This window comes from Rattus norvegicus, chromosome 5, assembly GCF_021556685.1.
Source record: "Rattus norvegicus strain SHRSP/BbbUtx chromosome 5, alternate assembly SHRSP_T2T, whole genome shotgun sequence".
NCBI classification, from domain to species: Eukaryota; Metazoa; Chordata; class Mammalia; order Rodentia; family Muridae; genus Rattus; species Rattus norvegicus.
Genome location: NC_141538.1, coordinates 23200703 through 23226640, shown reverse-complemented (window position 1 = coordinate 23226640; position 25938 = coordinate 23200703). Strand labels below are relative to the sequence as shown.

The window sequence follows — 25938 nt, the reverse complement described above, 5'->3', positions numbered from 1 at the left end:
ATTCAGAGCAAACTCTTCACAAATGCATCTTCCTGTTTTATAGGAAGGAAGAAGCATGTCAACAATTTTAGGAATTGAAAGGTACTCAGAACAGCAAAGACAACCTTGAAAAACAGTTAAGTTGGAAAATATGCTTCTTAGCTTCAAAACTGATTGCTGAGCTATACCAAGCATGCGATGAGGGCGCAAGGGGAGAGATGGAGATACACACAGTAGGACTGGAGTCCAGAAACAAATCTGTACATCCTTAATCAGCTCATTTTCCAAGGGTCTAAGACCTCCCATGCTAAAATAATGGTCCCTGCAACAAATGAGATCAGGACAACTAGATAGGCACCCAGATGAGCTGGGGCCACTCTGTCCATCACATACAGATGTTAGGTCAAAATGGCTCACAAAGGTAAAAATACAAAGTTCTTAAAACATAACAATTAAATCTGTGTGACCTTGTATTGCACAACAATATCTAATACGTGTTTTCAAATGCACAGTTGGCCAAAGAAAATGGACTGATTAGACAATGTTCGTGGTTAGAATAATACATTTGGTAAAACACCAGTCCTTTTACAAATGACCTGCAGTATTTGTTTTGTTTTATTTGCACATATATGGGGGTGGGGAGGGGATATATGTGCATGTGGCAGGGGAGCCTGTTCCCATTCTCATGTGTAAGGAGGGCAGAGGATTTACTCTGCTAACACTGCCTATCACATTCCTGTGTGACAAAATCTCTCACTGGACCTATAGCTAAAAACACAATCTCATCCATATACCAAGTGACACTATCAAAACACAATGAGGAGATAATAAATAAAATGAGAGAAAATATGTCACTGTTTATGTAAAGACGTTAGTCCAGAAAGAATCCGAAGCAACCCAAAGTCAACAATAAAACAACTCAAATTTGTACCAAATTTTCGTATTCATGTAACAAGATGAACAAAAAGCCAATAATTCCAGATGAGCTGCTTAGCAGCATGAGTCAGTGGATAAACACATATCACTCAGAGTAGCACTTTGTACATGTGAGCATGCCTACAACCACAAAACAAGTCTTGAACAAGAGATATGGATGCCCCACCACTTACACACCACTGCTGGGCCTGAAGTGATACAGACTCTGTGGAAAGCAGCATGGCAGATCCTCAGAAAGGTTAAGTGCAAAGTCACTATGTTGTCTGACATTCCACTCTTGGTATAAACTCAAAAGAATCGAAAAAAAAAAAAGTCAGGCATGATGCCTCACATCTGTAATTCTTGCCTTCTAGAGACTGAGGCAGGAGAATTTCTATCTTTTGATTCCAGCCTAGGCTATATAATGAATTTCAGACTAGCTGGTCTACAGAATGAGAGATTGTTTCAAAACAAAATAATACAAAATGATCCAAACTTGTACCTGAATGCTCATGGTAGCATCACTTTAATAATTATTCATCATCACTTAAATGGCTTACATGTCCAACAACTGATAAATATCTACGATGATGACTATTCTCACTGCCATCATCCAACAGGGGAAGGGTCGGGGAGAAGTGCGAGACTTAAGTCTAAGTTTAATGAAAGGCAAACCTTGTAATATACAGCCTCACTTCAGAGCATCTATCTGTAGGGACCTACAGTCCACTAGAGAACCCTGAGGAGCTGACAGGAATTCAGTTCCAGAAAATCATCCCTGTATACCCATGGAGGTTGGCCACAGGACCCTGAGCAATATGGAGATTGGTGTATGCTCAAGCCTCTGGCATAGCATTTGCATACAACCTGTATACTTTCAGCACTGAGATCATTTAATTAACCTCCTAAAATGCAAATGTTCTTATATGACATTATTTAAAGAATAATGGCAAGGAAAGTTAGATAAGATTAGTTTTTCTTCAAATTGAAGGACTTGAATTCAAATCCCCAGAATTATCTGTCATATACAGCAAAAGCCAGACTTGGTTGCATGTAATATGCCTGGAATCCCAGCACTGGGGAGCAGAGACAGGCAGATCTTGAACCACATGGCCAGACAGCCTAGGAAAACACAAACCAATCAAAAGCAGTGAGCCACCAGTTTCCTGATATACACTGTCTCAAGGCAATAATATAGACAACGCCAGGCGAAACCATCCTACTCTGGTTTCCACATGTTCATGCAGATATGCATGCCCACACACTGACTCTTACCCCACACACAACACACACGTACACACACACACACACACACACACACACACACACACACACACAGAGAGAGAGAGAGAGAGAGAGAGAGAGAGAGAGAGAGAGAGAGAGAGAGAGAGAGAGACTCAGGCTGTGGTTGGTTGAGTCACTGAGGCAGGTCTATCTCTATGTATATATGTTCACGGATGTCACTATGTGGAATATTGATGACAGGTTCAAAAACAAACGGTAAAATGTGTGTCAACTCTCTCTCAAGTGACTACCAATGTCACCAAAGCTGCTTCCTTTTGCGGAGTTTGCAATGAGTCTCAGTATCCTTAATGTCACTCTCCTCCAGGCAGTCATTGATAAGTGAACAGCATCGTCATATGGAATGAAAACATGTTTGTAAATACTTGCTCAAACCCTCAGCTTATTGTAATGTCATTAGTAATATGCATATTTTAAAAAGGCAAAGCAGAATGATTGTATGTTTTGGAGGATCCTACTGACTAACATGGCGTCTAGAGTAAGACCATCCTTAAGTAGGCCCAAAGCCTTCGTGGTATATGACCACGAAGACTGTACAGGGCTTAGTGGATTTGGAGAACAAAACTCAAAGATAGCAGAAGCTGCTTTCTGTACAAATGATGCAACTGTTCCTAGCTGTACCTGGGAGGGATCCAGAAGTCTGTTAGAGAAGCCAGGACAGGATGAGAGCCATTGATCCCCACACCCCAGTCAGTGAACCACGATGGGTGAAGACCTGTTCCCAGTTTCCCTTCTAAGGGTTTATGATGGAAACCTCACTGTTGTTCTCAGCTCTGGAAAACAACTGAGCCTGGGGCAGTCTATGCACAAGTAAGAAGGTCCAGCTGTTTCCACTACAGGTAGAGCCTTAGGTGGGCTTTGTCCTGTCTGTGATGCCTGCTGGGTAAGCAACTACAGCTGGACTTTTCCATCAGCCCAACCAACTGTCTTCTCCCTTTTGTCCTTCATTGATATTGACACCTAACAAAGTCTTGCACCCAAATGTTTCAGAACCTTTATCTGGACAAACATCCTATAATCTCCACTCCCCAATGAAATCTCTCAGTCACTACAAACAAACAAACAAGTGCATGTGTGTATCAAGTCCCAAGGCTTGCATGTGGCATCCCAGGGATCAAACTCAGGTCTCAGGTTGCCAGACTTGAAGGCAATTATTTTTACCACGAAGTCGTCTTGCTAACTCCTCAGCCGAATGTAATCCCTTATTCCACAGGCTCGACACACAAAGAAAATGACAGGAGACCTCTGTTGCTCATCCCAGAGCTGCTGGAGTGAAGGAACAGCATTCTTAGCATTGTTATTAGATGGCCACATGTTTGACTTGGGGACAGATGCTTAAATTTCTTTGTAGCTAAAAGCAAATTAATCCCTAAGACAAGACACAGATGTTACATTTTTCCTTTATAGCTTTAACTAGAACAACAGAACATTAAAGTTAACTGGGACAACAGACCATGAAAATGCATTTATGAAAATTTGAATTTCCGGAATTCACAAAACAAAGGTGAGGGAACCATGATTGACAGGTTACTGTGGAAGCTATGCCCTTACTCTTACCACAGACTATTTCTAAGATGTAGCTGGAATGAAGCTGTTCCTTCAGAGACACAACAGCTTTCCACAGTGGGCCATTTCAATTCAATGACCATTCAGAAGCGTGCTCTATAGCATCCATCAGCCCATCCCCCACTGGGCTGCCTCAGCACCCAATTCTAGGCCTGCAGCCCCAGCTTTAAATCAGACTCCCAGGTGAAGGGCTCCAGCCTGCAGTCACCACACATAGCCACAAGGGGTCAACCATTCCATCTACTGTAACCAAAATACTGTAAAAAACACAAAAACAAAACATTCATTTTTATGTTTAACAAAATGTGTTCACGGCAATGTATTTTTCAAGTAAAGAACTACACAACTATAATTTAAAATTATACTTATTTATTTCTCTCACACACACCCCCAAAATGGTTAAGTTTTATTCAAATGAAAGCATGGATTTGGATAGTTAGGAAGCACCTGCTGTCAGTGAGGAATGCAATGGAACCACTCACATTGGCTATCTCAGTGATACTTTTGAATCACAGACACTTGGGCCAGATGTCCCCATCCCACATTCTAGATCAGATATGGGAGTGCTCGCTCGCTCTGGTTTGCTTTTCTTGGGCTGTGACAGAGCACTAGCCAAAGCCAACTTGGAGAGGATTCTTCTACTTACAGGTTACAATCCGTTACCTGGCAAAGGCTCTTCAGGAACCCAAGGCAGGAGCTTGAAGCACAAACCGTGGAAAAGCAGGATGTAGTGGCTCACACCTTTAAGCACTCAGGAGGCAGAGCCAGACAGATCTGAGAGTGGGAGGCCACCCTGGTCTGTGTAGTAAGTTCCAGGACAGCCAGAGTTAAATAGTGAGAGCCTGTCTCAAAACAAAACAACAAGAAGGAACACTACTTATTGGTTTGCTTCCAGACTCTGTTTCTGCTGTCTTTCTTATGAAAGAGCGTACCCCCAAAACGGGGAGCCGCGTCTCTCGCTCCGATCGCAGGGTGGGGTGCCCCCAGGAATCACGAGGAGCCATTCTTGATGTAACAGCAAGAGGTAGCTTTATTAACGAGATCCCAGGTCTTAGCGGGATCCCGGGTCGACACATATCTCACACAGGAGACAGAGGAATCGACCCCGAGCTTCCAAACTCGGGGGTTTATATAGGGGAGGTTAGGGGCATTCGCGCGGTTACACATGATTGGTCAATTCAAATGGTGCACAGTTACTTTCGGCGCGAAATGACATCAGCAAGGAGTACGTGCTCTCTAGCAGCTCGGCAGGCAGGTACGGTGGCTCATCTCACTCAGGGGGGTGAAGGAAGGGGACGGGGTGGCTACAGATGATCAATGTCCTTGGGGCTGATAGCTGGTTTGGCAAGTCCTATTTCTGGCTCTCCCTCAGGCACGTCCGGCCCTGCACATCAGACTCTGACAATGAGCAACCTTTATGAAACTCTAGTTCTACATTTACACAGCTCAGGAACCTCCTATGTCAATTAGGAAGCTAAGAAAATGCCCTACAGACAAGACCAGTGGTCAATCTAATAGATCCAAGTCCTCAGCTGAGGGTCCCCCTTCCAAGGGGCAGTTAAGCTGACAAGATCATGGAGCACAGGGAGCCTCAGAAAGACGAAGTTTCTCCCATCACCAAGTATTTTAAAGCAGTAAAGACAGGAGAGAAAATCAGTGGGAAGTGGACTTTATTTTGTCTGACACCAAAGCCGGGAGCTTTCTGAGGTTCTCCAATCCTTTCTTTTACAGTTGGGGAAGCTCTAAGAGAGAGGATAAAGTGATTGGCCAAGCCGGGAGTAGATGTTAGATTCTGGAGCCTTTAGATCATGACTCCATTGGCCGTTGTCTCTACCACCCAAACTAATGTTGTATTAGAGGTGACAAACTGTCCTTTCTGTCAGAACCTCAGCATCAGAGAACTATTTTAAAGCCAGCTTTTTATGAACATTTTTTTGAAGAAACTTGTAGATTTCATTGAATCCGTAATTTTCAAGACTTTGATAAGAAAACCCCAAATCATGATGGAATGATTTTAGATCAACTTCAATAAGTTTTCACTAGATTGGTGTTGCCCCACAGTTTTAACAGTATTATTCCATCACCTCTGATTCCTCTTATTACTGGTGGAGCAGCTAAGTGTTCTGATGATATTTTAATATTCTGTCATTTATCTTGGGCTCTCACCCATCCTTTTGTCAGTGGCATCTATTATCACTACACTGTGGTAGATGGCACTGTAGTTTATATCCAGTGTATATAGAAAGGAATTACTACTTCACCTTATGATCAGAATCAAGCAGAATTGTGCATTAATGGTTTTTACCTTTGCTAGTTCTCTACCCTGGTATCCTTGATAAACTTACTGCTTCTCACTGGACATGCTGTATCTTCTAGGTTGTCTTTTGTACCATTGGTAATGACTACTGTATAGTTTCTACATATCTAATTTCAAGTGCATTACTTTTAAAAACTATGCGTGGCATGTTATTTTATCTCTTGTTTATTTTTAATTAAAAAACTCTTTAAGGTCTATGATGTTTTTTTACTTTTAAACTTTTTTGTGTTTTATGAGAGTTTTAGTTCTTCATGGAACACTGACTCCTCTGTACCTTTATCTATTTTAAATGCCATCATACTATGTTCCAGTTTGGTTTGCTATTCTCTTTTTACACATTCTGGGGTTATGATCATGCACCCAATTTGGTGTAGGCTGTGCCCTATTTTCCATACCATAAACTGAGAGACAAAGACTAAGTCACCCATTGTTCTCTGAGATTCTACTATTGTTTCTAAGTAGAAGCCCCCTGTGTTACACACAACAAAATTTCGAAATTAAAACATAGAGGTTATTTTTATCCCAATTCTCAGACTGGGATTCTGATACTAGTACAATTGTTTGGTTTCTGCTAAGGCTATCACCTTGACTTGCAAACAGTTTTCCACATATTCTGGGCTTCATCTAGCTCCAGATACAGCCACAACATGAGATAGTGGGGTTTAGTGCTTTAGCTGATAAAGGTGCGGGATGCAGATATAATTGAACCTTTAGTAAGCTCAAGTGTTGACTTCCATATTATAACTCGTTGTGTTATAGACTAGGATAAACTTTTTAGAGTTCTTGGCTCAAGTGTTCTTATGTCAGTAGGCAGTAAAAATTTAATATCCAGATCCCTGCATAGACAAGGAAGTCATTTTCAATGGTGTAAAGAGGCCTCCATTACTGCATCCACTCAAGAAAACAATGGGAAAGCAGTGGTTCATTTCTTACACCCCCACACCACTAGGTTAAGTTTGTTATACTTAACTTAAAGGTGAATAGACTAAGGATCTTTTACTTTGTATAAATAATTGCCCTGAGACTTTGAGTTTTTTTGTGGAGACAGACAAAAAGAGAGAAATAAAATGAATTTGAACATATGCTTCCAAACCCTATGGACCTGATTTGGAAGTGAGTTTGAGGATGATCTTCCTCTGAACATGTTTCTCAGGGTCTGGGCCATTGTGTAAGCTCAGTATCAAAGCATGAACTTATGTGTCCTGTTCTGTATACCCCACATGTCCTTTCCCTGAGTGTAGCAGAACCCAGAGGCATGGTAAGATATTGGTCTTAAGGTTTGGTGACCAATCAGACACATTATTAACCTGGGTGGAACTGACATAACAAAAGGAGATTGTAAAAGAGGGTAAAACATCAAAAACATGCTCTCCTGATGACATTCTTACAATAGATAGATAGATAGATAGATAGATAGATAGATAGATAGATAGATAGATAGATAAAAGATAAAATTGAGTAGCCAACTCTGATGTGAGACATTTCTACAGAGGGTAGTGTCTATGTTAAAATGATCATTTGTATGGCCACAGGGAATGAACTCAGCAAATGCTAGTTGAACATGGGAGGAGGACTTTGAATTCCAGCTAATAATCTGAGTGCTGTGGTTGATATGTGGCTTCCAGCCTGGCAGTAGCTTGGGCAGGAAAGCTCATCTGGAATTCTACAGAACAGAAGCAGGAAGTCAGTGTGAGTTTCCTAGTTAGTTCAGGAGCATTTTGCTCATAGTTAGAAATTGCTACAGCAGCGGCTACCATCCCTCATCGGTCCTACCCTCTGCCTTTGGTGGTATCAGAGGCTCACAGAGCCTGCCTCGTGTTGGCTTAAGTTCTATTTGTGTGGAGGTTTCACAGGAACACTGAGCCGCCCAACAGAGAAAGCCTGATAGTCTTTTCCACTCCATGTCACAAATGGAGCATTTGTGTTTGTTACTGTGGTTGAACCTATCACTCATCACCTGGAGGAAAAGAAACATTTTCTAAACAGAGCTAGTGTTCTACCTCATGTACGTGTTACTTAATCTACAGAGACACCTCTAACAATAAAGACAGTCTGTATTGTTCCCCTTATTCAGGAAGGTCACTCAGAAATTTTAAACAGCTTGTCTTCTCATAAAGTCAGTGGGAATAGAACCAGCTGTTCAAATGCTATGAGACATGCTAGATAGAATATTCTGTGATTTTATTAACAGCATTTATTATCACTTGTTTTATCAATGACCTGTTACAATTTAGCTGCCACACAAAAGTTTTGAAAGGTTTTGGGCCTAGGTTGAAATAGTTGAATTTAAAAAAAAGAAGAAGAAAGAAAGAAGGAGAGGGAAAAAAGGGGGTTTCATAGTTCCTCAGAAAGCAACCAACACTTGCCTGCCATCCATGGGTACTTCAGACTGATGCCTTGACAACATTCAATTAGGACAGGTATGCGACAGAATGATGTGTCAGCTCTGTGAATTTCCTATTGACATATTAATTACAAACATCTCTCTTGCTTGCCAGACATTACAGAAGCAAAAGAGATGGGTTTACTTTTAAGAGAACATTCAAGATATATCAAGACATGTTGTTCATCTTCTTATTACCCCAAGGTAATATAAAATATGGATTTTGCACAGGAACACCTGCAGTGTAATAAAAAAATACACAAATCCAATCTTCAAACTGCCTTGACGCCTCACATTACAGTACTAATATCCCTAACTGGCAGACAAGGCCTTGGATAACAATGTGCATAGGAATCTATTAAGCTTATATTAAGCTCATCAATCAAAGAACAAGTAGGAAAAACACACCTTGAGGAATGAGCTCGTGTACAGTTGTGCAAGGTTCTTTTACCTTCCTGTCATTTACAGTTGACTCTGTATATTTGTGGGGAACACAAGCCCTTTCTTTTGAGATTTTGGTCTATTATCATCATGATTTAAATGTGGAGCCAAAGAAGCAGTCGAAGAACTAATCTACAAATAGCATCACTGTTGCCCCTGTGACATGCATAGATAATTATTTTCAAGAGGCTCAACTGTGTCTATCCCCACTCCCCTGTCCATCGCTGAGCCTAACATAGGCTCTACCTAATTATAAGGAAAGCAAGAACTTGTGGATGAAACAGAAGAGTCAGAGTGACTTGGGGCCTTAGGGCTTCTTTGATTTTCTTTTGATTTCATCTTTTTCTTTCTAATGAAACATTTGGTTGAAAGACTTGGTGACTTCATTCACATCCTTTTCTTTTTCAGTTCTAAAAATAATGTTGTCACAGTCTCCTTGAGTTTTTCTCCAGTGCTTACCCAGATCCCAGTTCATCAAAGTTTTGGGGTTGATCTGGTACTGCTATGTATTTAGATTATAAATACTGGTCTCAAATATCCAGTTGACCCAAGACAAGTGAATTCTCAAGTATGCCAGCTTTTGTTGTACATACCTTGCTTCCCAAGTTAATTGGTCAATAAAAGGCTAAAGCCTATAATTGGGTAGTAGAGAGAGAAAGGTGGGACTTGAGGATAGAATGAACGGTCTCAGAAAAAACTAAAAGAGGGAAAAGAGGACCTCCATGAAAGGAGATAAACCATGAACATGTGGACACATGGCTGGAATATAAGTTAGAATAGTTCAAAACCCGCCCAATCTAGGCTTATGTTTACAAATAACATACCAGGACTGTGTGTCTTTTATACATCCTAGATAGATTAAAAAATCCATAGTACAACTTGGTGCCCAACTTAAAACAATTACAACTCAAACTTACATACAGCCTGACTTTTCCCTTGACCTTCATCTGGGCCAACTAAGGTTGAAATGTGGCTTCTAATTGACCACATTGAGCATCACTTATAAAATGATTATTAATATTTTCTATATATTAATTAATGCTTGAAATTAATTCAACAGCAGTTGTTCCTTAACCAGCTAGTTCCCCAAATAACCACACAAAGACCTTTTAATATATTTCAAAACTTGGACCTTAGCTGAATACATTCTCAATGAGCACATCTAAGTTAACAAAACCACCTAGCCACATCCGGCCATATGGCTAGCTAACTATATCTTCCAGACTCTTAGTCATGACTGTCTCCTCTCATGTTTCCTGGAGAAAGAACCTTCCTTATCCTTCTTCCTAGAGTTCGTTTCTCCCTCCCAGGAAGCCTGCCTTCTACTTTCTGCTCAGCTAATTGACCATCAGATCTTTTATTAAAGCCAATCAAGAATGCCTTAGGTATGTGAGGAAGGACAGAGACACAACTTTGTACAGTGTACCCCAACACCATACAGTTCCAATCAGAGGAGAATATGAGTGTGTAGTTTTAGGGATATAAACTTTTTCCTCTAAAGGCTGTAGGTATGTGTGGCCATGTACCTGACAGAGACAACTTGCAGGGTAGAGATTAATTCAGGTCCATTGTTTTGTAAGGTTTGGTACTTGGTTGCTTAGTTCTATGAGCTGTTCACTTCACTGTCCTAGGGAGGATAAGGGCAGATAGAGACTGTTTTAATAGCAGTAACCCAAGATGTTCAGGTAAAAGAGCATTTCAGACCAGAACTGACGTAAGAGTTAATAAAGAGTAAATACTGTGGACAGAACCACAATGAGAAAATTCTCAGAGACATGGAAGTTTTGCCCTTGCAAAGGGACAAGGCCCTTCTGTGCAGTTGACAGAAATTACCTGGGTGAGCCTATTGGGCCATGTAAATAGGGTTATAGTTACGTAGAGTAGAGTTTACAAGGTCACTTGCTGACTGAAAGTAGTAGATCTTCTTATACTACTTGTTCTTCTGAAGAATGGCCATTTGGGGTAAGGCAATGGAACTTTCCAAGTCCTCTGACATTTTCTGTATATGACCAAACATCTTGGGTTAGGCTCTAAGCCTTTGTTTGTTAAAGGGGTGGGGTTGAGATTTTGTTTGCTTGGAGCTTTTATTCCTGGTTGATTAAGGTCACATTGCTTGACATGTTTAATATGCAGCTGTCCTTTCATGTCTATGCAGGATATAGTTTTCTAGGAAGTGCTTCAGACAGCTCTATAATACTACATAGCCTCGCACCTCCTCCAGCATACTTTAAATTGCATCTAGTTTATTAGATTGTTTATAATACATGTTATTATATAGATGCTGTTGAAGCCGTGGTTAATCTGTATAGTCTATGACATGGAAAACATCTGTACATATTTAGTACAGACACTGTGTGTTTGTGTGTGTGTGTGTGTGTGTGTGTGTGTGTGTGTGTGTGTGTGTGCCTGAAGGTATAGTTTCATGCATCCATACATCTATGTGTGTTGAAGCAGGAGGTCAATATTATTAGTTCCAGGGGTCCTTTTGTCTCACCTCCATAGCACCAGGATTACAGAAACACAAACCACTATGCCTGGCTTTTTATATGCATGCTAAGAATTTTAAGTCAGGTCCTCCTGTTTGTGCATCAGGCATTTAATGCCCCAAGCCATCTTCTTAGCCCTAGATACAACTTCGTAATATTCCTTGTCTTCTGTTAGTTTAATATATGCATACAGAGGTCAAGGATATAGAGAAAAAAGGCAAATGATACGTGCACTGACTACACATTTATCGACTTTATGAGCAGGACTCCACAGTCCCTGCAGTAGAGCAGCTTTCAAGATGGCTTACTGATGGTGTGATTCATGGGCTTCCTCTCTCCCTCTGTTGACTAGAATTCCCTACTTTAAGGAGAATCCAAGATAAGCATGGATGATCTTACCACAACCTTGGTGTGGAATGGTTATATTTCTACAATATTTCTGCTATGTAAGCTGTGAAAGGAGCAATCATTTAGAATGGGAGTCAGCTGGGAAAAATATGCCTTGAAGCATATTGTATTCACATTCTCTTTGTTGCCATTATTAAATAGGAAGGATCATTAACCACCTACACCCAACTTCCCACCTCAGGAATTCAGCCTGTCACAGCCTTCCATGTGACCCCTGAAGGATCCTACAGAGCACAGGCAAAGCCAAATTAAGCCACTAAGTACTCTTAAAATTTCTTTTTCATGGCACCCAGAACTCTGACTTTATTCATATGATAACCATGTCTTTCACAAAAGTGTACTAAATGTAACAATAAAAAGTCTAACTTTCATAAGCTCTTTACCCCAGAAAAGCCTGTTTTGGGAAACAGAAATGGAACAAGTGGGAGTGTGTAGGGTGGTGGGTCCCTTGTCCCTCTACAACAGAGCATAATCACTGCTGAATGGACACTGAAAGTTTTACAGCACTTTCCCCATGCTGTCACTGGGCTGGTGTTGGGCCATAGGGAAGCCCCAGGACACTGCTCCTCTGGCTCAGGGGTTCCCAAGCCTTCGAAGAAGTCAGGGCATCTGGTTCTTAGGCTCTTGGACATCCAGATGCAGCTGTGAGCCACAGAAGAGCTGAGAATAGAGTGAGGACCCCAGGCTGAATCTATCCCAGGTAGTAGGGGGTGGGGGGAAGTGTAAGGGGAAGAAAGGAGGGAGTTCTAGTTGGTCCCACCAGGAGAGTCCTTGGTTTGACAACGGTGAACTTGAGTTTGTTGGCAGAAGTGGCAGAGAGGCCTTCTCCAGGAGACTAGAAGGCTCCTCTATAGGCTAACGACTTTTCTATGACTCCCCATGGTGGATCCCGATGAAGAGGCAGTCTGTGATTCCAAATCATTTATTGCCATGGTGGAAAGTAAATATGTAAAACCATGCCCTCCTCCTCAGGGTGAGCCTGAGATTAAATACTCTTTGCAAGGAGGCGTGTCTGGAAAGGAAAGCTTATTGGCTAAGCCCTCCAGGCCTCTAGGTACCTCATTAAAATGGATATGAGCCTATGTGACCACAGGTCATGTGTAGGGGCTTGGGGCTGCAACACTTACATGACTGATGGCCACAAACCTACAGGGGGGGGGGGGAGCTTCGGCTAGTGGCAGGGGCATGGTGCCTGGGAACAGGCAAAGCTCTTTCTGTCCCTTCAGGTTCTCCAGGGCTTCTAGCCTTAGCTCAACAGGGAACCACACTACCTTCCACGGTCCCACAGAATGGAACTCAGCCAAATTTATTTTCACACATGGAACGTGAAAGAAGCAGAATGATTCATTAAATCAGATATTGCAAATCAAACTTACTACAAACCTAAACTGGTCTTGCCTAGCACAAGTCAATAAAACTCCTCCTTTAGTATTTTCATAGAAGATGAGATAAAGTGTCACCTCTCAAATTTTTAAGCACTTGAGGATTACATGGAAATAACAGATTTCCTTATAAACATTGTATATACCATATAAGAACAGCTTGGATGACTTCTGGGGCATGGTGTTCTTTGCCTCCTTCTTAACTCTTCACTGGTTTATGAGCTATTGCAACCCCTCTTGCACCAAGAAGGGAGAGTGGAGAGGTGAGTGTGATTATACAAGTGTGTGTGTGTCCTGTGTGTGGAGTGTGGAGGTGGAAAGATGACATTAGATGCCCAGTTCTGTTATTCCCCATTCATTATCTTTATAGAAAGTCTTTCACAAAACCTCAACCTGCAGCCAGTAAGTTGCAGTGACTGTCTTGTCTCCTCCCTTTATAGCACTGGGGCTGCAGGCATACATAAAGCCATTCCTAGGATTTTATGTGGGTTCCAAGAATTTGAACACAAATCTTCATGCTTGAACTGCAAGATTTCCTACCTGCTGAACCATCTCTGCAGCAACCCTCAGTGGATTTCTTAGCCATAATCAAGTAAACTTATTCAGATAGAATACACCAGTGACTGAAGAAGACTATGAGTCACGTGGCATGAAGCAACTGCATTTTCTTCTTTTCCTTTTAACTGATGGTGAAATTGGACTTGCCAGGGGAGTCAGTCCCCAAGGCTTCCTATATACTTAGTCTTGGACAGCTGCACTTAGAAGCTAAGGAGACCTGAGCCCCAAATGGACATGCAATGTCTCAGAATATTCCAGCTTGTACAACTTTATCCAAGTTGAAGTGGTAAGTCTGCTTCTATCCTGTACGTTGCAATGTGTTAACAACTTAGAAGTCTTGCTATCGGGAGAGACATTGTCCCTGAAGATGGTCAATTCCTAGAGACAGCAAAGGACTTGGATTCAATCATACAGCTTTCAAGTGCAGACAAGCTAATGCCAAACTCATATTCCCCCCAAACACCAAACTAACCAATTTCAGACGCCAAGGCAATAGTTCCTTTGCTCTAGGAAACTAGAGACTACCAGACACAACTTGTAAGGAAAAAGTTTAAAATTGCCCCCTAGACAAAAGTTGAAGCCAAAAGAAAGAAAAATAGTCGGGCCCTGGAACTGCCTGTTCCAGGAACTAGCTGATCACAGAAAGAATAATTGCACGAGCTGGTTCAGCCACCTTGTTCCAGAAACTAGCTAACCATAATAGCAGCTGACCATAATAGCAGCTGGCCATAGTAGCAGGAACTGGTTAACCATAAAGTTAGATTAAAATCTTAAAGAACAATCATGACAAACAGGAGGTTCTTCCTTGTGATTCAGTATGGTTTTTCCTTTAAATACCCCTTTTTCCAACCATTCGAGGTTGAACTCCTCTACCCCTGCACGGGATATGAGTCTCGACCCCAGTGCACTAATTTCTGTCATCCCTATCAATAAACCTCTTCTTGATTGCATCAAGATTGGTCTCTCGTGAGTTCTTGGGGGGGTCACGTCATGCCAAGACTTGAGTGAGGGTCTTCCTGCTCCAGGGGTCTTTCCACAACCCATTTGGCTCAAAGCTGCCCAGAGCTCACAAACTCACTCAAACCAAGTTGCTCCTCTACTTTCTGTTTTTCCAGAAAACCCCAGGAAGAGTCTTATCTAGGCTCCTCCTCATTATAGTCCTTTTGTCCTGACCAAACATGCAGCTTGGCCTGCATGGGGGAAGTGCTCCTTCTTTCGGGAGATGTAAATGATTCACTCTTCCTTTGGAGGTATTGGCCTTCCACACATACCCTCTATGCATCACCTCCATTAACTTACATCTTTGTCAGCACAGAAGTGGAGCACATTGCAAACACTTAACCCCTCTGCTGTCTTGCCCCAGCATTTTGTTGAGAAATGCTACACACATTAAAATTAATCAGGAAAAGACAAATATGTGAACAGATTTATTAGGAGGAAAAAATCCAGAATTTTAGCCCTGTGCTTTTAGTCATCACAAAGCATTTAGTTAGCCTGTAATCTTATTCTAAGGAAGTTTCATAAAAGCTGTTTGAATTAACAGATAAAATGGCTTTTGAATGAAAATCTAGTGCCTCAGTTATAGGTGCCAGCAGTTCAGGATGGGGTTCCTGAACAGAGTGCAGTCTACCTGGTGAACTCCTCCCACCTGAGGGGAGGAGCCTGCTGGAGCTTTTAACCATTCTTAGGTTCTTTAAAATTTTGTCTAAGACACAGCAAGCCCTCTGCTGGAAGCAAGAATGGGTTGTATGGTATAGAAAATAGTACTTACCAATCAGAGGCACTACATTCTCTGTGTGGCCATGGTTCTTAAAACTTCCCTGGGCAAAGAGCTTTTTGTGGAAGTTTGTGCAAATATCATGGTTTATGTTCCACCGCAAGATGTTTGTATTCAGGTAGTTGAAGTCTAAACACTGAAATGTTTAAAAAGCAGAATTTATAGCAATTTTATCAAGTCCCAGCACAGACACTATAAAATGTGAATCTCCATCCCACCCACCAAGATGATGCCACAAGATTGTGCACATTTAGTGCTTACCTACAAACCAAAGCCTCCAGAAACAGTTTGGTTTAGAGAACAGAAAACTGGCATTAGCAGTGTTAATCCACAGCAACTCTCCACCTGCTAAGAGCCCTTGGATAAGTTGTTGTCATCGTCACCACCACCACCACCATCATCGTCATCATCATCATTGATCTGTTCCAAACTCATTTATTGTGGTCTATAATTCAGAGCTTCTAAGTGATCAGACTTCAAACTAAATGTTGGTGAAAATAAAAAAGAATAATCTTGGTGATACCATGTGCTTCACAGCAGAACTAATCCCTTCCCATAAGCCAATGGGAGTTTGGTGATTTGTCAGAACATTTTGGTAAGGAAAGTAAACGATACTAAAAAAGTGAGGTTGTTTTTGTGGACAAAAGTTGCAGGAAGTTGTGGACAGGAAGTTGCACCTTCACGGGACTGCAAACCAAGGTCTGAGCAAGCGAGTGTAACTGAAGAAGATGCTTTGAGAAAGTGATGGTGTTGTAGATCACTAAGAAAAACATCCTTAGTGCTATGTCTTCTCTTTTAAATTGAATATAATTGAACTGCTGTGAAATTTGTCTCTTTTTTTCTCTTGATATCAAAGAAAGCTCAGATGCCTCATGGGCATGTTCCAATTTTATGGCAAGTGATTCAACTTCTCTAATGCTCTGACAATGCTTCATAATCTTCCATGTGTCTCCTGATTGAAGTGTCTACAAACTTTACAAACAGATTCGTTCCTCTTCACATCATCTTTAAGGATAGCAACTAAAGTCAAGTAGGAACTTTAGTTCTGTCCTGGCTTCCTAAAGAGAAAGTCCTGCCCTTTATATCCTTACAATCACAGACTTCAGCTTCTAAAACATTAAGACACCGAGACATAGAGTGGCTGTTTAACAACTTTACAATGATTCCTAGAAGTGAAGGGAGAGAGTTGATTACAAGAATGCCTGTCCGAAACTGAGTATGAGTTGACTGGATTCTTCAGGTCGTGCCTCTGAACTTATTTTCTATAGAGTTTAAGTTTCTCCTTGGTTCTGTGAAGCTTGTCATCTACTTCTGTGCCAAAGTGGGGGTAGTGGAAAGTCAGAAAACAGCAATGATCCTCAGGACTTCATCTTGATAGGGACACTATCAGTGATGACATTTTCTCGGAGGAAAGAAGACGAGCTGTCCTGAAAAAGTCTATTTGGAAATGAGACCATGACCTGGATGAATTGACCCAGAATTGATGACAGCTTTTCCCCAACACCAGAACTTCACAAAAGACAACACTAGTTCCTGGATTAAAATTAAGCAAGTAACAAAGGATTTAACTTTACACATAAAATATTATAGCATCACACATGGGATGAACAGTTGCCAGGAGGGAATTAAACATCAGCCTTTCCCAAGTCTGTTAGAGGAAACCAAGACTAGCAAGCAAGCGCCTCAAAAGCTGGAAGAGTGCAAAGCCAGCTGGCCAGCACTGTTTCCTGTGCCTCTTAGTGGATTCCCTGCTCCAGTTGCTTTGCCTGGAGAAGCTATAGGAGAGGTGCACTAGAGATGTTAGATCCCTTTGATCCATCTCCTCCTACTTTTGCAGATAAAAGCTTCTACAGTTTAATATAGAGGGTCAGTGGGCAAACACTTTATTTGACAAGAAAGTGCTTGAGAAAAAGGAAAGCCAACAGTGTACATTGTGGGAAGCAGCATTCGAGAGAGCACCAGAATGAGAAAGGCAGTGGCAGCAGCTGGACATTGTTTATGGACTTGAATTATCATGGCTGGATTTACTCTCCTTAATAACGATGCATTCGTTACCTATCTTTGTGCACGATCCAACAGCTTTGAGATCCAAATTATTGTTTGTTTACAGAATGTACAAAAAGACTCTTTACCATTCACCAATCCAAATACTTAGTCATCAGATAACACAGATAACCTATCACTGAGACTTCCTGTCTTCACTGTTATTTGCCTACTGGTGTTTTTAGTCCACCCCCCTCAAATGGCTTGATTAGTAACTCTGTTTATCTGTTACTATAAAATCTTTATGAAGCCATTACCTCATTAGAACATTTTATTTGGGGGCAGCCTGAATCTGTACTTCCTACCTAAGGTCACTTACATTTGGCTCCAGAGTAAACTATGTCTTTCCCCCTTTCAGATAACCATTATGTTTGTGCAGAAGGATTAAACTATTTACCCACTTATAAATTATAATTACATATATGTTAATGTATATTAAGACACTACCTCATACTTGTGCCTAGATAAAAATAAAAGTGCCTTCAAATAGTGAACCTTGCCAGCTATTCTAAGGAAGATTAATTAGGAGTGTCATAAGTTCAAGACTAGCCAGTATAATCCTGGAGAGCTTAACTCAAAGAAAGGAGGAAAAAGGGAATGGCATACAAAGGGTTTCTCTATTGGCTTGAAGGCCAAGTGGTCTTCACTTGTGGATACCTCACAGTATTTCAAGTGCAATATCGAATGTGCAATATGAAATAGAGACTACAGAGAAAAGACACAATTGTGTGGAATGTGGATAGGATAATTTTTGCAAAATGGTGTTTTATAGCAGTTTAGATTGTGTGATGCTTTTGTAGCTTGACCTCCCTATCCTATCTGTTCCAGCAAAAGCTCGTCTTGCAGTCTGGAAACACAGCGTTGATCTAGGCTTCCCTAAAGTGAAGTATGCTAGTTCTAGGCTCACAACATGTTCACAATGTTGTACTAGTAAAGAGATATACTGTAGCATGGCCAAAGGCAAGTCCCTTCTACAACTTGTCATTGCATTTTAACAAGACCCCAAAGTGAACCTTACACAAGATAGGGCTTGAGAAAGGTGGATGTGGGACAGTCTATCTGCTACCAATGAGTGACAAACCTTTCCCTGCTTTTCTCTTATGAGCTGCTTATGCATTCAGTTGTTTTTCACATGCTTTATTCAGTCATCATTTCAATTTCAGAAGTGAGTTCTGCTGACTGCTGCTGCGGATAGTGTCTGTTGTTCCAAAGTTTATTTCTCCATGTCTTCCAGACTACTGTGGAGTCTGGAGCTCAAGGGACTTTCTGCATTGTCTTCTGCAAGGTTCCTCATGGGTGTCATTGTTAAAATAACACTTTTAGGTGGTTTCCCACCTTGGTGCATCTGATCCTACTCTGAGAGTCTAGATATACATTCCTGGAACTTTTTAAAGTTTTTTGCTCTAACTTAGAAATCTCTCACACCTAGTAATGAAATATCTTTCCTCTACCATTTAAGTGCTGCTTGCCAGTGAGGGAGTCCAGGTCCATGTATGCGGCTGTGAATTCATTGTCCATTTTGCCATTTTCTAGTCTAATAATCTCTCTTACGCTTCACATCATTAGCTTGTGGTCTATCTGTTCATGTTCTTACTTCACATTCACGACTTAAATCTAAGAGTCTTTTAAGAATCTCTGTCAGGCATGGTGGGGCATGCTTTTAATCCCAGCATTTGGGAGGCACTGGTAGATGGATCTTTGAGCTCAAGACAGCCTCGTCTATATAGTGAAATCTGGAACAGCCAGCACTACACAGAGAAATTGAAAAAGAAAACAACAATAAAAAAGAATCCCACCCAATGAGTTTAAGGAAGAAAGAGGGCATGAGTCCCAAGTCAAAGAGTCCCATGCCACAGGAAGCACCATGGTCATTTGCTTTGTGTGTACTCATCAGGCAATAGAAAAGGAGCAAAAAGTGAGAGAAGACAGTTTCTTGAGGTTTTATACCTATTCCCTGGAGATGTGGAGAGAGAGAGAGATTGATTAACCAGTGGTTCTAGGGCTTTCATTGCCCTGATAAATATTTTCTGTGCATCAGGAAGAATGAGGGAAACAATAATTTCTCTCACCCCCAGCTGAAGGAGGAGCTAGAGCATTACTTAATGCTCTCCTTAGAAGCCTTCTTTCAGTCTGCCCCCAGCAACCCTCCACACAGAACATCTTTCCATCACCATGGAAGCCCAGACTTCAGCCTTTGGGGGTTTGTTCATCTAGTTCCTCAAAGCCTTCCTTTCCTTTCCATTATTTCCTTAGTTTTGAGCCTGGAAGAGAAGTGCAAAGGTCACGTTTCTTTGAAGTCATCATAGAAACCAGTTACCTAGCTTATCATTCCTTTCTGGTACCTACTTTTTTCCTGGGACTCAAAATATTTGAGATATAAATTTGAAAAGTTTGCATGGCACATGAATATACAAAGGTTTATGGGTTGGCACAATCTTAGAAGTCACTTAGATATAATTCAGTTCAGACTTTTCAAACTTGCAATGCGTATCTTTATGTATCTGTATTGGCAACTCCCCTTCTACTGGTTGCCAAGTACTCCAGGAGTCATTTATTAATTCAACTTACTCTTGCTTGCATAATCTTATATGTATTTTATGATAAACATTTTGAAACTATAGTGAACAAGACTGTGGCAAAGAAAAAAAGTAAGGACTTGGTCTTAGCATGATGATCCTCAGGGAAGGGAGAGAATTTTCTATAGAGGATGTTCTATAAATTATGGTTGAGATCTCAGCTTAGTTCTGAAGCTCAGTCAGATCATGTGCAGGCTCAGCCAGTTAGTAACTATATATCCTAGAGGTTGGGTTTGTAACCTCTCCAATGGCCAACATCATCACCTATCACATACGCATTACTGTGAGAATTAATGTCTATAACAGACACTTAGCAAAGGCCTAATCATACAGTAAGTGCCTAATTAAAGGCTTTCATTTTTATTATGTTTATTCTATTTTATAAACTAAGAGTATTGAGAAAGATGGACAAGATGCTAGGTAAGTGTTCCATTTGAGTCTTTCTATAAAACCTTACTCAGTTCCATGATCCTCACTTATGCTCATATTTATATGTTTGAAAACTACCAATGCCCAAACTTTCATATAATCTCTTATTTTCCTCTTTAAATCTAGTTATTCTTTCCATTGCTTTCAGTTTCTGAAGTATTCAGTAATTTAAACAAAGCCCTTCAAGAATAAGTAGTTTATCAAATATAACACATTTTTAGTCAGATGTTATTTGGAATTAAAATATTTATCTTTAAGGCCTAGTGAGAACTGAGGCTTTGTTAGAATTCCAGGAAATAAATAAAAGTGAAAAGGCCTTAAACTATTAAAGTATGCATAATGTTTGGAATATAAAATAGCTTAAAAATGCCTGCTTCATTTTGCTATTTAGTAGGCTGCTAAGCATGTTAAGGACTTAAGACAAATTTGCATTTTACTGAAAGAAGATGACTTTAAAAAAACCTATCTTGTTTCATATTTGCTTAAGATGTTATTTATTTATTTTACAATTATGTTTTGTGGCTTAAATGTAGTCAACAGATCTTTAAGTCCTTCCCCTAGTTTTTAAAGATGTCTAGGGCATTTATGGTCCAAAAATGAAAAAACATGTACTGACTAATATTTCTGCCTTGAAAGAAGAAGTTCTGGTAAAATGTACTTTTTTAAAAAACAGTACTTTCGGACCTCATTACTGTGTGCAGAGAATACCTCCAGACAATAAGTGCTTATGCTATTGAGAAAGGAGCCCTATATATTTATGGCCAACAGAGTGACCTACCCTTATTTGCGGGAATCAACAACTTGCTAATTCTTGGGACCAATATAATCATCTTGGATAATATATAATGTTGGAGATTTCTCAATATACTCTTGGGGTTTTCCAGCCTAGCACCCTGACAAGCACCAAGCACACAGTGTTTCTCAACTAGAGGCAATTTAACAATGTTTAGCAACATTTTTGGTTGACATAACTTGGGTGGAGGGACAACTGGTTGTCAATGGATGGAGACAAAGGACATCGTTAACTATCTTTCAACGCTCAAAACAGCTCCTCTCAACAGATGGTCCTTCAGTATTAATGATGTTAAGGCTAAGAAACCACCATTTTCCTGAGTGGTTACATCAATGCAGAAGTTTCATTTCATTCTTTATTAAAGAATATCACTTTTTTGTTTGATTTTAGGTGAATTTATTTATTTATTTATTTATTTATTTATTTATTTATTTATTTATTTATGAGACAGGGTTTTATGTAGCCCTGGCTATCCTGGAGATTACTATGTAAGCCAAGCAGGCCTCATGGTGGTCTGCTTGCCTCTATAGCTTAAGTGTTGGAATTCAAAGCACATGTTGGGCTTTGTTTATCTGTCAGGTTGCCCAAGTTAGACTTGACCTTGCCATCCTTGAAAGTCGTGAAAGCTGGTTTTCTTCTTTCCTTTCTTTCTTTCTTTTCTCCTCCTCCTCCTCCTCCACCTCCTCCTCCTTCTTCTTTTATTTTTTCTTTGTTTTGTTTTCGGTAGTACTAGGAATCCAAACCAAAGCCTTGTATGTAAAAGGCAAATGTTCATCTAATAAGCAATATTCCTAGGCCTTGTTTGTCTGAAACTGAGTTTCATTATGTAGCCCAGGCTGCCCTTGACTTCTTGATCCTCCTGGTTCAACCACCTAGGCACTGGCATTACTAATGTGGAGCACCATACCCAGCAGAAAGCTCTTTATTGTAGCTGGGATACATACAGGATTCATCTTGGTATCTAAGCAACCGGAGGATCTTGTGTCCTGCAATTGTTGAATTATTTTACATAAGAGACATGGTGGCCTTTGTGGCTACTGAAATAGAAACTTGTTTACAATATGTTTAACTGAAAAAAAAAGCCCCTTATAAAATGATATGAATAACCAGATGTGGGGGGGGGATTGCAAACCCTACACCAACCCGAGCCACCTCCAAACCAGACAAAGCAAGAGGCTGGAGACCTTTCTCAGCAGTAAGAACACGGCCTGCTCTGGCCTTTGACAGACTTCGGCAACCTCTGTCCTCAACTCTGGAGCTCTGTAATTTCCGTCTACCTACAGGCACTTTATGAGTCATCTGGTTGGGGTTGGGGAAAGGTAGTGGTTGAGAGAGAATGCAGCTTGATTTCTGCAGTGATACAGGGATACTTCAGAAAAGACTGAATTTTACATCTGAAAAGACTGGAGAAACACCCTGTTGTGGAGTTGGGGGGGGGGGACTCATCAGGCCCCTCTATTCTCTGAGGATTTATACACAGTTCAGGGGGGAACATTTTTTTTCAGCAGTGTAGCCACTGGTAAGTTGCGCACACTCTCGTAAATAACTCCTCACCTATAACCCTGTAAGCAACTCCACTGAATCTCATCAGTAAAAACACCAAAAAAGGCATGCTGTTAGCAGTGGGCCTTGTCGGGAAGAGGAAGTGTGTCGGGGGAGCGGAAGAGGAGCAAGAGAAGGTAAGGTGAAAGAATACGATCAACAGATATGCTTTATGTACACACGTGAAAATGTCATAATGAAGCCCATTATTGGGCAGCTCAGTGGTTAATATCAGGTGTCTGGTTGTCTCTTCAAGACAACCAGAGTTCAGTTTTCAGCGCCCACGTTGAGTGGCTCACAACTGCCTGTAACATGGGATCTGATATCATTTTCTGGACTCTGCAGGCCCTGCTCTCCACTTCTATGTGCATAACCCCAATAACTCCACGTGTACATCCAATTTGAAATAAAAAGGAATATAAAAACTAATAAGCAAACAAAACCAAACCAACCAAACCCCCACACCCTAGAAACAGTACCAGTGACTTACAGAGTCTGTCAAATCCTGATCAGAACCTAGACCACCTTCTTGGTGGGAGGGACAAGCAGATCCTTAGGTTCGCGTGAAGAGTCAAAAGGACTTTGAAAGACTAAAATCATCTTGAACAAACCTGGAGGGCTTACACCCCTATATCAAGACCAACGACAAAGTTGTGGCTCTCAAGAAGTACAGTACCAGCATGCCTTAATGTGACAGAAGTTGCAGTTTGAAAATAAGACACAGTATTTGTGGTCAGTTGACTTTTGACAGGACTTAATGAGGGAGAGAAGAGTCTTTTCAACAAATACCATCATAAAGTTGTATCGTCAACACCTCATAGGAAAATTAACTCAGAGTAGACCAGGAACCTACATGTAACATTCATGTAACCTATAGGAAATACTCACGGTAAATTTTAGGAGGCACTGGACCTGGTGGTGAAAGCCAGATCACAGCAAGTTGGGAAGCCATCTGGTCTACTTAGTAGTAAGTTCAGGTCAGCCTACTGTACACAGCAATGTCTCGAAAAACAGAAAAAAAAAAAAGCTTTAGAGAAAAACGTTGGGCTGGAGAGATGGCTCAGAGGTTAAGAGTACTGACCGCTCTTCCTGAAGGTCCTGAGTTCAAATCCCAGCAACCACATGGTGGCTCACAACCATCTGTAATGAGATCTGATGCCCTCTTCTGGTGTGTCTGAAAACAGCTACAGTGTACTCACATGAATATAATAAATACATCTTTTAAAAAAAGAGAAAAAAAAAACAGTACTTTCCAGACATTAAATAATAGAGAGTCTAGGGAAGCAATCTATAGAAAGGCAGTAATCCAGGCAAGCTGGTAGTTATTGGGACTTTTTTTTGTTTGTTTGCTTGGTTTTTGTCTGTTTTTGAGACAGGATCTCCTCCTATAGTTTAAGCTGGCCTTGACCTCACAATCCCCTGGTCTTTTCTTCTGAGTACTAGGATTACAACCATAAAGACCATGCCCAGGTCACAGTTGTCTGTGGTTCTCAATAGACATGGTATGAACACAGTATTAGAGGAAGTTCAACTAAATCAACTGCCCACCAGAACAAAACCTAACATATTTTAAAGTTAATAGAACTAGACACAGAGTATAGACTGTGAATGATGATAAACATCTAACTGAAATTAATAGTCTCGTGAAGGGACAGGAAAATATAATACTTCAAAAGAAAAGCCGGTTCATGAAGTAAGACCAGGAATGGTATAAATAATGAATAACTGAGTAGTTCTTTTCAAAATATATTTAAATCCACGTAGTAGTGATACATGCCTTTAATCCTAGCTCTTGGGAGAGAGAGGTAGGTGGATCTTTGTGAGGTTGAGAACATCCTGGTCTACAAAGTTCCAACAAAAGCTACACAGTGAAATCATGTCTTGAAAAAAAACCCCAAACTTTATATTTAAACATTGATTTTCAAATGTCCTATCAAATGTTTTCTTATAAACATTTGAATGTATTATATATTGAAATATTTCTGAACATTTAAAAATTATATATATACATATATATATATATATATGTGTATGTGTGTGTGTCAAAATTAGACAAAAGTATTCCAAAAAGGAAACTATGCCAATATTCCTGATGAACCCAAGCAAAATTCTGTTTAATGAGATTATATAGCATAGTATCTTTTTAGTTTGTGTGTGTGTGTGTGTGTGTGTGTGTGTGTGTGTGTGTGTGTGTGTGTGTGGTGTTTGCGCTAGGACCAACCAAGGCTTACCAAAGGCTGATACATTTGAAAATAAGACAATGTAATTCACACATCAATTGAACATAGAAGAACATCTATTATCATCTCAAATAGATTCAGAAAATATATTTAACTAAATTTATTACCTGCTTATGATAAAGATTTCATTAATATTATAGTTTAAATATTTCTAACTGGGAAATTAAAGTATATTTTCCTTAAAAGATTGGGATAAAACAAAGTACTAAGAATCTATACTAAATATTGTCCTGTACTTTTTCCTGTAGAAAGTTTAATATAAGGTTTCACATAGAAAGAAAGAAGATTAGAAAGAAAAGGTACAAGATGAAGGTTAGAAACAAAACTACCAGTAAGTGATAAAATTATGTTTTGAAAACTCTAATCTTCGAAACAATGATCATGGATGATAAGTAAATCTGCCAGTATAAACATGACTAAACAGTTCATTATTAAGCCCATATCTTGGTAATCATTGGGAAATTAAAGAAAAACCAATACATGATCAGTAGAATAGAAACACATAAATCTATAGAAAGTTATAATTAAAATATTTATAGAAAATTCACAACCACAGCACTTCACAAACTTTAAAAAATAAGGTCAAAAGCTATCTGCTGAAACCTGAGAAATGACTGTGATAAAAAGAGAGGATCTCCAGAGACTGACTGTGTTTATTGATCTTAAGTTTCAGGATGGTCACGGTGTTAGCTTTCCTCAAAATTGATGACTTACTGCAATCGCCAACTCTCACGGGGACAGTTTTCTAGAATTCCACAGGCCAGTTTATGATTGCATGAAAATTCAAAGAACCTAAAATGG

The 25938-nt window shown here is 40.3% G+C and overlaps 1 protein-coding gene across 1 annotated transcript in view; it reads right to left on the bottom strand.

Moving 5' to 3' along the window:
• Window positions 1-4117: 4117 nt before the first annotated feature.
• LOC148005656 (uncharacterized) overlaps window positions 4118-25938 on the bottom strand; it is a 49947-nt gene continuing 28126 nt past the window's right edge. The window contains exons 3-4 of the mRNA XM_087551474.1: window positions 15509-15650; window positions 4118-4604 (exon numbers count right to left, since the gene is read on the bottom strand). Coding sequence (XP_087407600.1) covers window positions 4498-4604; window positions 15509-15650 — 249 coding nt within the window. The 3' untranslated portion in view covers window positions 4118-4497. The remainder of the gene's footprint in view (window positions 4605-15508; window positions 15651-25938) is intronic.